This window comes from Triturus cristatus, chromosome 6, assembly GCF_964204655.1.
Source record: "Triturus cristatus chromosome 6, aTriCri1.1, whole genome shotgun sequence".
Classification (NCBI taxonomy): Eukaryota; Metazoa; Chordata; class Amphibia; order Caudata; family Salamandridae; genus Triturus; species Triturus cristatus.
In genome coordinates, this window is record NC_140589.1 from 924,524,163 (window position 1) to 924,538,135 (window position 13,973).

General features: G+C 47.8%; 1 protein-coding gene across 2 annotated transcripts in view; it reads right to left on the reverse strand.

Moving 5' to 3' along the window:
• The window catches only part of PDE7B (phosphodiesterase 7B), a 984,492-nt gene that overhangs the window by 346,169 nt on the left and 624,350 nt on the right, over positions 1–13,973 (reverse strand). Inside the window, exon 1 of one of the 2 annotated variants that reach the window (XM_085611597.1) lies at positions 4,623–5,796. The exons of the other annotated variant lie outside the window; for it this stretch is intronic. Within the exon in view, the coding sequence (XP_085467723.1) occupies positions 4,623–4,848 (226 nt within the window). The 5' untranslated portion in view covers positions 4,849–5,796. Of the gene's footprint in view, positions 1–4,622; positions 5,797–13,973 lie in introns of those variants that run through there. 2 annotated transcript variants of the gene reach the window in all.

A 13,973-nucleotide genomic window follows, 5' to 3' on the forward strand; every position in this document is an offset into this window, starting at 1 on the left:
TACCCTACTGTTGCACCCTCTGGAGTTAGAATAGTAATTTTTACCCCTATACTATCCAACACTTACCCTACTGTTGCACCCCCTGGAGTTAGAATAGTAATTTGTACCCCTATACTATCCAACACTTACCCTACTGTTGCACCCCCTGGAGTTAGAATAGTAATTTTTACCCCTATACTATCCAACACTTACCCTACTGTTGCACCCCCTGGAGTTAGAATAGTAATTTTTACCCCTATACTATCAACACTTTCCCTACTGTTGCACCCCCTGGAGTTAGAATAATAATTTTTACCCCTATACTATCCAACAATTACCCTACTCTTGCACCCCCTGGAGTTAGAATAGTAATTTTTATCCCTATACTATCCAACACTTACCCTACTGTTGCACCCCCTGGAGTTAGAATAGTAATTTTTACCCCTATACTATCCAATACTTACCTTAAATGCAATTTAATATTATGCGTTGCAATGGTATGCGTTGTAAAGGTAGTATGCGATGTAATGGAATGCGTTGTAAAGGTAGTTTTTAAAAATGCGTTGTAGTGTCATGCTATGTAATGGAATGCATTGTAGTGGATGTTGCGTTGTAAAAAATGCGTTGTAAGTGCATGCGTTGTAAAAGTGTGTGTTGTAACGACATACATCCACAGAAAGGTGACCAGTCAATGTTTGCAAAGTGCCGTCCACTGTGCTGCAACGCAGGAGCAGCCGGTGCAGGTACGAGCTGTTGGTGGGCTGGGGGGGGGGGAAGAGTCGACATATGATGATGAGGGAAAATTAAATTTAAAATAAGAAAAACAGTTTACTTGCGCTAGACCCATCGCCGACTCCATGATGCGGTGAGCGCAAGTAAACTGGTTTTCTTTTTTAAAATGTAATTTTCCCTCGTCGTCTGTTGAATACCCCCCACCGCTCTTACCTGCACTGGCAGCTCCTGCTGCAACATGTTGCAGCATTTTAAGTAACTGTTGTACTGTTTGGGATAGAAACGAAAAATAATTTTTGTTAAAATCTGCAGATTATACAGCAGATGATAGATTGTGTGGCAAATGTGGCAAATCAATAACTATGCGAAAATCACCACGGCTGCACAATCACATAATTACAGTGGCCCTGTCTATGCTCAATCCATAAAAGGTGCTAAAAGGCTGACTCAAAGAGCCGTGTCATAAGGAGTCTCTTGAAGAAAAGAATGTCCCGGTGGCACAGAATTGTAGTGGCAACGTGTCCCACTTCCTGGCAGCCAGGCAGGAGTAGGAGCTGTCACCCCACTTTATCATTCAGAATCGAGAGATAACCAACAGCAGGGAGTTGGAAGACCGAAGTGACCTGACCGGTTGCTAAAAGGTAGATCCGTTGGACAAGTACTAAGGGCCCTTACGGTAAAAAGCTCTGTGAGTTGGAACTAAGCCTTTGAACCTTTGAAGTTATTTTACTGTATACAGAAGTCATCCTTTCTTAAAAGCCGATGAGAGTGTAAAAATAGGCATCATTTTTTTTGCCAGTTTTTGATCTATCAGCGACTAAGAGCTGCATGCGTATAGCGCTTACTTGCTCTAATTTAGCGCTTAATTTTAATGCCACCTTGAACATATACGCTGCTGTAAACCGGATAGCTATACATGGTTAGAACAGTGCTAGATTTGTGAACGCACGTGGTGAGCCCCAACACTCATTTCTGGGGGACCAGGACCTATTTTTCATCATCAGACTAAGGCACAAGGCAAGAAAGTCAAAGTCATGAATGGAAAGAGAATGAGAAAAAGAAAGATCTGAAAACAAAAAAGTGACAAAGGGAGAAAGCAGGAATGAAAGGAACCTGCAAGAATCTGGTAAAGCGACAGGAAAAACAAGGAGATGTAAAAAGGCACGAGGACACTTTGTTAACTCTAGGAATGGACAGCACCGGTGGGGGCTCCAAAGAAAACAAATTGGACTCCTATACTTTCCCTCTTTTTCCAAATTAAACACTGGATAGAAACACACATACCAGGTGCTAAATGTGCCGGATTTTGCATTGCAAATTGCAATGGTTTGTGACTTGCAAAATAGAATGTACTAATGTGTCTCAGACACATTTAGCTAATCCCAATGGGGTCGCAAATGTCATCAATATTCATGAGGCAGGTCACAATATGCGACCCATTGGGAATGGGCTACAATCACAGGGATGGTGGCCTGCTGGGGTCAGCAGACCACCATGTCTGTGTTTGCTTTTAAATACAGCAACGCTTTTTTATTTCAAAGGCAGCTTGTTTTCTTTAAAGGAAAACTGGATGCGTTTAAAAGAAAAAAATGAAAAGTTTTCTTTTCATTTTTTAAGGGCAGGCAGTGGTCCGGACCACTGCCTGCCCTTAAAAAATGTTTTTGCTGCCAAACACATAGAGGAAGGTGTCCCCTAGAACCCCTTTCCATTTAAGACTGGCTTACAACCATTTTGAAATTAGTGGTAACAGTTATTGTTTTGCAATCGTAATAGAAGTTGCAAAACAATCTAGCGCTCAACCTCGGACCTGGGGAACTGGGTTCGAGTCTCGGTAATGACGCTGAACATCCTGTGATTCTGGGCAAATCACTTACTCTCCCCGTGCCTAACAAAGAATGAATGTGTGTCCACATGTAACATAACTGGTGCTATGTAAAGCGCTCTGATACCTGATTGGATTCGGGTCAAGTTCGCGCTATATAAAACTCTGCAAAAAAAGAAAAAAAAAATCTTACATCCCCCTGCTACTCACTATTAGGAAGGGTATCGCCCCTTCCTAATAGCAACTCGCAGAACCTATTTTGAAAGTCGGTAATAGGTTCCCGACTAGCAAACAGAGTTTGTACATGCTACAACCCTTTTTAGCGGTCCCAAACAGCCTAATTTTCCTTTTGCGACCGCTACGAATGGTCGTACAGCAGACCCTTGGTCCCTTCATTTATTTGTTAAAACTCAGCGCTATCTGGGCACGAACGGTAATTGTGCCTTTGAGTTGTTTTGCCTGAATAAGGACTGACTTGAGGGGCACTGTTAAATGGTGGTAGTGAGGGAATCTGTGGCAGCGGTGGTCATTGGGGGGTGCCAACAAACATTGTGGCACAGGGCACCACCAGAGCTAAAGCCGGCCCTGCTTGCGAGAGTGCAGCCCCATTACCCTGCCCTCTGCAGAGACTGTGCGGCCTAGACCGGTGAGACTGCCAGTGGGTTAGGGCATGGTGTGAAGGGCCGTCCAGATTTGAGTCAGGGATGAGGCTGCCCTTCATCCTTGCAAGGTCGATGGCATAAGTAACGGTAGCGTGTGTTACTGACGTCCCTGACAGCTCATTTTTTACGTGTGCATGCAATACAAACCCTGTAGTGTATACATGTTATTTAGCGTATCCCAAGGAACCCATAAGCCACGATGGAAATAAAAACAGGGAGTAACATTAAGGGAATCCTGTGAAAATAATTCTCACTCTGTGACCTCCCATACTAACAAGAATGGACTTCTGTAGCAGTCACCCCAGTGCAAAGGGGCACTGGACGATTTCCGCATAATTATAGATCTCACACACTCCCCACCCAATCCTCCACCTTTAACGCAAAACATTATTTTTCTAGCTCAAATGGACCAACAGTTACTAAAATAAAAGCACCACACAAGGTGCAGCACAATGAAACACCCTTGTCAAAGTCTCTCAACTTCAGTTGTTGGTCGCTCGAGTCGGGTCTTAAACTAGTGCAAGTCAGATCCTAAGTTTGCCACGACATTTCGAATTTGCTTTAAAATAGCGAAATAATGCTGTAATGGATTGTGCCACAGTTCGCCGCATAATTTGACTTTTCTTGCCAGACAATTTTGTCACCCTTCCATTTTGGCATAATTCCAGTGGCTCAGGGTACGCCTTACATTTGGGATAGAGCAGCCAGTGCACTCAAATAAATCCTCTGCAGCCAGCTGCCTGTGATGTCGCTGCCTGCTACGCTCAGGTAAAATAAACCAGAATATCGAGTTATCCGGCCTCCTGTAAAGTTTCACAGCATGTGCGCGTGGGATAGGCGTGCGAGGCCTCGCGCGCAGAGCAGCAGCTTTAAAAGGGAGAGGCTACAGAGAGAGAGATATCACGGACACGGATGAACCAACGGCGGGTGTTTATACAACTGAAGTGCGTGGTATTTTATCAACTCCGTGTTTGTGGGTTAAAATATTGGCTCACTGAGAACAGCAAAGGGTGCTGGAAGGCTGGGCAGAACCTGTCACCTTCAATTTGGATAAACAAAAGAGCTCACGGAGGAAAGTAAAATAAAAAATAGTGGATGCACGAGTCCTATCTGTCGCACAGCAACTTACGGTCTCATGTCTGCACCAGAGCTAGCATTAAATGAGGCATTAAACCGGCCATGTTTTGTTTTCCTCGGAAAAAAAAAGACATCTGCTGCATTGGCATGGACAGGCTGAGCTGCCTTAAGAGAAATGACAGATCCCAATAAGGTGAAATGAAGTTGGACTCCTAAAATGGAAGTTGGAGGGCATGGTGTATTGCACGACTCTAAACCCCAGACCCATACCACCCCCCCCCCCCAAGCTGTTTGACAAGCTACGTGACGCTACATGTGCCCCTCTGCACATTCCACATTTACCCATTTACCTGGTCCGTCTACTGCGGCGGGCTCCGGCTCCAGCTGCTCCCTGGGCCTCGGGCCCTGCAGCGCACCCTTAGACTTCCAGAGGAGCCGCACCACCCGGACGATCTCCGGCAGCTCCCAGGACCAGGCGGCCAGGCTGCCCACTGGGCAAAGCGGCGGCTCGCCCTCGGCAGCCCCCCACGTCCGTCCCAGCTCGGCCGAGGACAGGAAGCGGTCCAGCACTGGCATTCCGCGCACCGGCCGCCCCTGCTGCAGCCGGGCACAGGCTCCGCTAAAGGGTAGAGAACAGCAGCCACCCGCCAAGAAACCAACGAAGGGGCAGGCTTCCCCGCCGGGCACCGTCAAAAGTTCAAAGCACCCAAACTACAGCAGCTGCAGCGCCGCACCATTAAGTGAACAAACGAAGAAGAAACGTCTTCTTCCTCCCACGGGCTTTGGCAGTCAGAAGTGCAATAAAAGGACCTAGAGTAGCAGATGCAACCCATGAAGGAATAATAGAGGGGCCAGACGTCGCTGGTGTGCACCCCTGCAGCCACCAGGCTTCTTCCAAGCCCCACAGGAGGATGTGCTTTGCGAGGGCTCCCGGCGCTGGCAGGACTGGCACAGAAACCCCTCTCCGCTCCTACGAGATGCCCGGGTCCCCTGCGCGCCTGGTCTGCTCTAAAAGGCAATACTGTCCCCTGCCTTTCTCTCGGGCTCTTCCCCTCTCTCGTGTTTTTGCCAAGTTCTTCGTCGTCACTCGCGGTGAATTGCTCCGCCGCTGCCGAGCCCTGGGAGGATGCGAGAGAGGAGTCCTGTGCCAGGGCCGCCCGCTCCGAGCTCAGCAGGGCTCGCTCGAGGTGGGAGGCGCCCAGGCGGCTCCCGGCCGCCTCCTCCTGTCAACAGGGTGGCACCGCGCCATGCCCGCCTCCCGCGGCCGCACTCGCCCTCCGCGCTTCCAGAGGAGGACCTGGCGAGGGCACAGTCACACCGTTCAGCCACCACTGTGCTGTCACTTGTGTTTTTTTTTGTTTACTTTGCTTCGCTTCAGCTTCCTTAAAACCTCACCGGGTGCTCGCCCGGCTACTTCGGATTTACCCTTCTCACCTCAAGGGCTCTTTTTGCTAGAAGGGACTTGCTCACTGCCCAGACTTGTCAGTGGAGACGGTGTGACGCGGAGAACGAGTGACAGAGCACGTTTTTTGCAATAACCCGGGCACTCGGGCCACAATCTTTAAACACGAAACTAGCACACATATACATTTGAAAGTGAAAGCGGCAGTTTCAGTGGTGTACTCATGGCTTTAAGTGGGCCGGGTCTCACCGGTGCCGAGCACCGGCAGTTTTTCAAAGGGGGCCTCGAAACGGGTCTCTTTCGGGCTCTGTTTTGTGCCATGGCACAGGTGGTCCGTTTTTTTCCCGGACTGCAGTGACAGCAGGCACATACATGTACGTGTGATCACACTGCTCACTTCTCACTAGTGGAGAAGTTACGACATGACGTCATGCCAGGTGAGGCTTGTAGGGGAAGGGAATCCCTTTAAATTGAGTCATTTTATCTCTGGATTTCCCTTCTCTTTTTGAAACTCAGGAGCAGCAACATTGTCGTGGTGTCACCAGGGCATTAAGTGGAAGCTTTTTCAATATTATATACAAGCCATTGTTGCAGCTTATTTATCTTATGCGACAAACAACCATTGACAAAGCCCATAGTCCTGGATTGTTGTAGGTATGATGTTACTAGTTTTATCATTCATCTGGATGCAATGACAGAAACAGCAAAATACAAGTCGGGCGGCACACTATGCTAAGCACAGATTTTTAGCCTACGTGTGTTTAAGTCACGCCCTTAATTACATTGGCCACGCCCCTTTGAGAGACCCCCCCAGCTTTTTCGTCCCACTTAAAGCCCTAGTGATAGGCCCTAGTGCAACAAAGGGAATGGGCCCTTTCGCCGCTGTTTATAATGTGAAATACAGCAATGATAAGGGTTTAGTGGGCCCCTGATGAGTCATGCCCCTGGGCCCAGTGCCACGGCACCTGATGCACCATAAGAACCTACGCCCCCTGCACAATTTATTATCAGTTTGTACAAGGTCCACTTGCAGGTGGCCAGGCACTGATTATCCAGTTCCCAACAAGCATTGTGGAGATTTCATCGTTGATGACATTCACAATATGTTGTCTTGACTATTGGACTCCATGTGGTGGAAGTCCCAGCCCTCTTATGGGTAAGCCTCAACTTGCTACCTTGTCCATCTGATTATGGCCAGCAGGGCCGGACTGGCCATAGTGGGCACTGGTCGCTTCCCCGGTGGGCCGGAAGGGTGGGGTCCGTTTCTGTTACAGGGGACCGGTTTTGCAGCACTGCTGCTAAATCAACCCCTTGTAACAAAAGCGCAGCCAGTTCCCCCTCCCCCTTCCGGACCGGTCGGACGTAATTGCCAGGGCTGGTTTGCGATCCCACTCCAGGAGGCCTAGGCTGCGAATGCAATGTTCCCTAGCCGGGATCCCCCTAAAGGCAACTGGCCTGGCCAGTCAGGCAACCCAAGGCGAGCAGCATAAGTCCGTCACCCCGTCAGTGACTGCTGTGGCCCTTTCATCTAGTTTCTGATCGTGAACCTTACTGCCACACTGTCTGTGAGGCTAATGTCCTCAAGCGGCGTCCCAGTGTACCCGTTTATAATTTCAAATAGCCTACCAAGTGTTATGCTGCTCCAATATTTACCCAAAACACAGTGGCGTAGCACAGGCCCCCGCAGTCACCACTTGCGGTGGGGGCTCTAGGGGGCCCCTCAATACACTGGCTGGCGAGCTCCTGATTTAGTCCAGAGGAGGCCCCTCCACATACCTTGCAGGGGGCTCCCTAAAGTTTCGTTATGCCAGTGCCAAAACACCCTCTGTCCTTTGTCTGATAAGTGAATTCCTTCCTCTGAGAAGTATTTAGGCATCAATAAATTGATTAACCTTTGCCTAATGAACTCAAGACTCAACCTTACATAATTTGCTGACAGCTGTGTTCAGTTTTTGACTCAGAATATCCACAGCATTGTTAGACTGAGCACCCGTCCACCATTGCCTTCATATCACCTTCGACCAAACTGTAACTGTTTTGCCCAACAGCTGTGACACCTGCACCAAGGGAGAGCTGTGGCGCAGCGGGCAGAGTGGCCGACTCCGTGGCGTGGGGCTCATGGTTCGATCACCGGTGGCAGCTCAGCTTAGCATCGTGTGACTCTGGGCAATATCTCACTTAATCTCCCAGATGGCCCCCAGCGCCTGGATACCATTAGGGGTAATAAGTGTGCGCTTTACAGCTGTGAAAATAATTAATTAAAAAAAGTCTTGCCTAATCACACTCAGTAGTTCTTTCCTCCCTAGTGCTATGCAGTCATTGTCCCTTAGATGTACCACAGCGGCTCAGAAGTCTTTGACAGCTTCCTCCTTATCGTTTGGACAGTGGCGCTTACCGTATGCTCGGCAAACCGAGCCGAGCTATGGTAGTGTTATGTGGTCTTTTATTTCTGCCGGACACCTTTGGAGTCACCCAGTTTTGCACCCTGGGCAAGTAAGATTGGCCGATCAGCCTGACATTTATTGACCTTTCCCCCCTGGCTCCTGTCAAAACATAAACATCCCACCAACTCACTCACTCTAAATGCCCCCTAAAATGCCGGGGTTAGTACTACCATAAATATGGCTGCTTTAAACCAGCCGGCAGCAAATTCCTGCACTGCATTCAGCATGGGGACCAGCTTGTCAAAGCCTACAGGGAGCCTCTCATCCCATCTTGGCCCTCTATGTGCCTCTAGTCCTTCATGGCTGATATCTTGTAGTGTGGCTTTGTTGGGTCACATTCGGCTTCGAGCTTTGCAAAGCGGGCCACCACAGAGAGGCGTTTTATTTAAGTCTTCCCTTCCTTAAAGGCCCACTCAGTGAATCCCTCAATTGTCCGACTGCTGTGTATTTTCAATATCTTTTTGCCAATCCTTAAACTAATGCATGTTCTATCAAATCTGACAGGTCTGGTCTGCTAGGTCCTATAGATCCTCCGGGAAGGGGATCATCAGTCGTTCTGCCTGTGGGCCTTCGCCTCTGACTTTGACCATCTGGAGGTGAGAGAGTGCACTGCTTGTGAATTATTTACCCCAGTAAGTCTCACTTTCATTTCTCAGATCTGCTTGAGCTGAAGCCTGATCATATAGCACATCAGCCTAAGAACCAATGGACACCTCACAGAGCTGCATTGGAAGGCTTGCTCCACCCAAAAGACGGCGATGGTGGCACTCTTTTTGTCCAAGTTGGACTATTGCAATGCCCTTTTTATGGGCATAGACAAGTCCCAGATGAGAAAATTGCAATCCCTACAGAACACCGCAACAAGATTACTTTTGGGCATACCTAAAGGATAATCAACCTCGGCAGGAATTAAATCCCTACATTGGCTTCCTGTACAGCAGCGGGTGGAATTTAAGGCTTTATGCCTTGTACATAAGGCACTGTATGGTGGCGGTGCTGAGGACATCCAAAGAATGTTCACACCTTACACCCCCCCACGCGCCCTTAGACCTGCCAGTTTGGGCCTTATTAAGATCACCAAGACCAGACGGGCAAGATGGGGGGACAGGACTCTATCGCATTGCACAGCAAAGCTATGGAATAAAATGCCTGCGGTTTTGAAACTTCAACCCAATAAGCAGCTCTTTAGGAAAGACCTGAAAATATGGCTGAATACCACCACATAGGTCCCTGGTTAATACAGGGCGCAGATACTGTCCACACACTCTAGTGCCAAGACGCCACAGCAATTGAGCGCTCTATAAACATATAAACATTAACATAAACACCCCTTGACTGTCCGAATACAGTTTCAATTTCTTACAGCACAACCGATGTGGCCTTATTTGTAATGCCACTATAATAGAGAATAGCTCAAGAAAAGCTAAATTTTTCATCACTCCCTCTTCTACTCACCAGGGAGGCCCCCTGTTATGTCATGTTATGGTGACTCGTAAAGAGCAGTATCATCCGGGAGGGTATCACTCCTAACACACCATGCTTTCTGCAGTACAGCCCCATAACCCTGACTCCTGCAGCATCTACGAATATCCCACTTTGCTTAGCCAGCATCCAGTTTTCTTTTCAGATAAGCATGTCATTACACTGAGTCAGGAATGACTGTCATGTCTTTAGGTCTTATTTCACCCCTGATGTCAGACTCACATGTTGGTGCTTCTTTCTCAGACCTGAAGTCGGCGGCCCTAATCTCCCCATAAAGACCCTTCCCAGCAGCATCACCTTAATTGCAACGTTCATCTTGCCTATAAGTGCCTGTATCACAACCAAGGTTGCTTTATCTTTCTTTAGCATCCCTGTATATGGTACCTGGGAGATTCTGCTTTATACCGTGGTATTCTGAAACAGCCCTCCACAGAATCCATGTAGTACCTAGAAAGACCTGCTTTATTGCAGGTCCTGCTATTTTATCCGTAGCCAGCAGGATCCCCAGAGAGCCCGCCAGCTTGATGAATGTGGCTCATAGGCTGTTGCACTGATCCCTCTCAGTCTCTCCGATGAACAAAAATGGTCCAAATAACACTGCGTGCACCCTGCCTGATGTTGTGTTGTGCAAATTAAGAATTACTGAACTCATTTGGTTCCTGATGGACTCCGTAGACCTGTGACCTGTGAGGGTAATAACGTGAATGCTAGTTTAGAACATTGAGATCTTGCTTACATGCTGAAGAATAAAGACATGCATAACTACTCTCCGTGTGTGGCATAGTCATTAGCGAGGGCCTGAGCTGAGTAGGGCGCTACACCCCCATAACAACTGCCTCTGCCACCAACATCTAGTGGGAGAAGCCAATGATTTTAGATTTACTGGTCCAGTGTGCAAATAATATTTCAGGAAGAACCATAGCATTAACAGACATCAGGACACCTACACTGATAACTTTGAGACAACCATATCTTTCCATTATTATTATTATTGTGACAGAAGATTGTACCTCAAAGCACTTGGCACAGCTTAATGTATTTCACATTTATCTTGTCATAGTAGGTGTAAGAAATACAGGACAAAGCTGACATAGCAGCACACATCCTACTTGGCCTCTTGGCTGCATTCAACACCGTCACCCATGCCATTTTTATTCAGTGCCCACACAAGACCAAAATCCGTGGCCCAGGAACTTTGATAGATGAGGTCTTACTCTCAGGGTGCACCCAAACAGTCAGCTTTGATCTATATTTGTTCATTACCGGCAACTTGATCTGTGAAGTCCCTCATGGCTTCTCACTGAGCCGCACACTTTTCAACATCCACACGAACCAGCTCACCAACATCACCCATGCACAAGCACTCAGCATCATCTCATATACCAACAATACCCAGCTCATCCCCTCTCCTTCAAAAAACAACTTGAACATCCACGCAAATCTCATCAGCCTCATGTCCATGTTTGTGGAATGGATGAAAATCTCCTCCTTCCACACCCTCAAGCTACTCCAGAAAGTCTAAAATGTCTCCCCGCTGGACATGTGAAGGTCCGTCACACAAACTCTCAGCGCCGGAAGACTGGAGTACGGTAAACCCTTCTATATGAGCATCCCCTCCCAATTCGCCAAGAGTCCCCAAACCATACAGAAAGCAGCCACACCACACAATCAAACTACCACACCACATACACTTATCCAAACACCTCAAGGACCACCACTGGCTCCCAGTCCAAAAACCTGCCCTCTTGAAACTCCTCTCACACATTTAAAAAGCACTACTTAACCAAGGCCTAGCAAACCTCAACAGCTACATACAGTTTCACACACCGGCCAGACACCTCCTCTTGTCTAACCTTGTCCTCTCGCATGTCCTGCGTATCTGCCAAGCTAGGGCTAGGGGTCGTGCCTTTTCTGACCTCACCCCCACAGCCTGGAACAATCTACCCAACCACATCAGAGCCAACAGCTCTAGTCTAGAGTTCTGAAATAAATTAAAAACCTGGCTATTCCAATAGCCCCCAGACAGGTCTACACCCCCTCCCTCCTAGGGTGCCAAGCTACCCTGCTGCAAGATGGGCATGCGATACAAATAGGCATAACATAGCAAATCAGGGGCAGCCTGAAGTTTGGGTTGGCAGACTCCCTACTAACAAAGATCCACCAGTGATTACTGTGCACTATTTTGTTCTCACAGTACATGTGCAGTATTTAGCTGTGTACCATGTTTGCATACTTGTTGTTTTCAGTCAGAGTTCTGGATGGGCAATCATTCATTGTAATTAGCCCCAGGACACCAGACATAAAAGGTTCCGACTGCTACACAGTCTGCTCCGGAGCCCATGATTTCCCTGGAACTCTTCAAACTGTTCCAAAAACCTAATTATGTTTATTCTCTACTGTGTTAGGCAAAGGGGGCATGATTATCAAACTGCCCTGAGACTTTCCAGATATATCGAGTATGGTGAGTTACTCCATTAGCAACAACCGACACTTAGCAGCGTCCTTGCATTTCTCACAAGCCACCTGTGGTGCTCTGCCCACTGAGGCTCTGATTACAAGTATAGGTGCTATTTATCTCACCTGGCAAATAACGATACCACGAGGTTTGTTATGTATCAAGTGTGATAAATAGCACCTGTTACGAGTTTCTGGGGAATAACATGCAGATTTTAGTGTTTAACGCATCAAAATTCGTTTGATACGGTAATTACCTTTATGGTTTTCCCCTGCTAAATTTCGGCAGGTATGACTTGCCGAAATTGAATGAAGGTTGAGGTATTTGACACATCTAATAATTATCACTCAACTCGTAATTCTGACCTGCACGTAAACATGGGTTTACACACGGGTTGGAATTAACCACCCAAGTTGTAATCAGGGACTCAGAGTCCTCTGTTTATCTTTCCAGCACACAACCACGTTGGCACCCCAGCCACTGCAGCCCGATAATCAACACTATTCCTGTTCCTGCCATGTACCCCAGGCCAGATTGCCTTGGTCCCTGTCAGACTATCACCTCCACGCCAGACCAAAGCCCCACCCTACATCCTCAGCCTCCCACTCCAACACCCTGGGCCCTCAGCAGTCCAGAGCCCAGAGGAACACACATATGGCTCTAAAGCCACTTCGCCGTGGCTGCCCACCCCATAGCTACTACCAGAATATCGAAAGTTTGAAGGACATATGAAGGACACCTACTGCGTCCTCCTGAGGCTTGAGCCGGTAGAGACATCTTCGTATTTTTGTCAATTTTGCACATGACATTGTTCATTTGTTTTTAAGTGCTACGATTTTATAAAGTTTAATTTTACCTCTGGGTGTTTTAGTAACGTAAAACTGCTTTTATGCTTTCTGCACTTTAGTTTTCATTCCTGCCAAGATCGGGGATCCACACCTAGCACAGCGGGGCAGCCATTTTGCAGAAGTTTGGTTAGCGGGCTAGTGTTTTCGATCCTAATCCTATAATTGGAGAGGCTGGCGCGGGTGCGCACTGCTGCGTCCTCCTGAGGCTTGAGTCAGGAGAGACATCTTCGTATTTTTGCCAATTTTGCACATGACATTGTTCATTTGTTTTTAAGCGCTACGATTTTATAAAGTTTCATTTTACCTTTGGGTGTTTTAAGAACATTAAAACTGCTTTTATGCTTTCTGCACTTTAGTTTTATTCCTGCCAAGATCGGGGGTCTGCACCTAGCACAGCGGGGCCGCCATTTTGCGGAAGTTCGGTTAGCGGGTTAGTGCTTTCGCCCCTAATCCTATAATTGGAGAGGCTGGCGCGGGGGCGCAGCAGACGCGCCACTGGTGTGCCAAAGGCAAGCCCGTCTGCGCATGTGCTCGCTCGGCCCGCACTCAGCGCCAGAATCCCTGTCGTGTTGAGTACAGGTATGCCGTGCTTTTTACAATACTCCAGCAAGTTGCTGCAGAGTTTAAATGCTACGGGTAAAACCAGTGGGTGTTTATGTCTGACCCTCAATATTATGCCCCCATCTGACCCAATGATCTGACCCCACTGTAATACCATCCTTCCAGAACTTATATACGGGTCCCCTGAACCGCGTAAACTGGGAAAGTTAGCTAAATATGATCAAGTGAAACCCACAATTAAGTGCACACTGCTAAATTCAAGATCTTTGGGAAAGCACAGCATAGAGTGTGCATCTCTCATCAAGGATGAGGAAATAAAGGTGGCATTTATCACCGAAACCTGGACAGACCATGCCTCAGGCCCAGATCTAGTAAAAGCCACACCCCGGATGTCTCTGTTATACCGCAAATAGGCCAGACAAGAAAGGGGGGGACTAGCTGTAATTTACCATGAATCAATCGATGCAGATTTTCAAATAGCCTCAAATACAGCTTGAGGGGCATTGGAT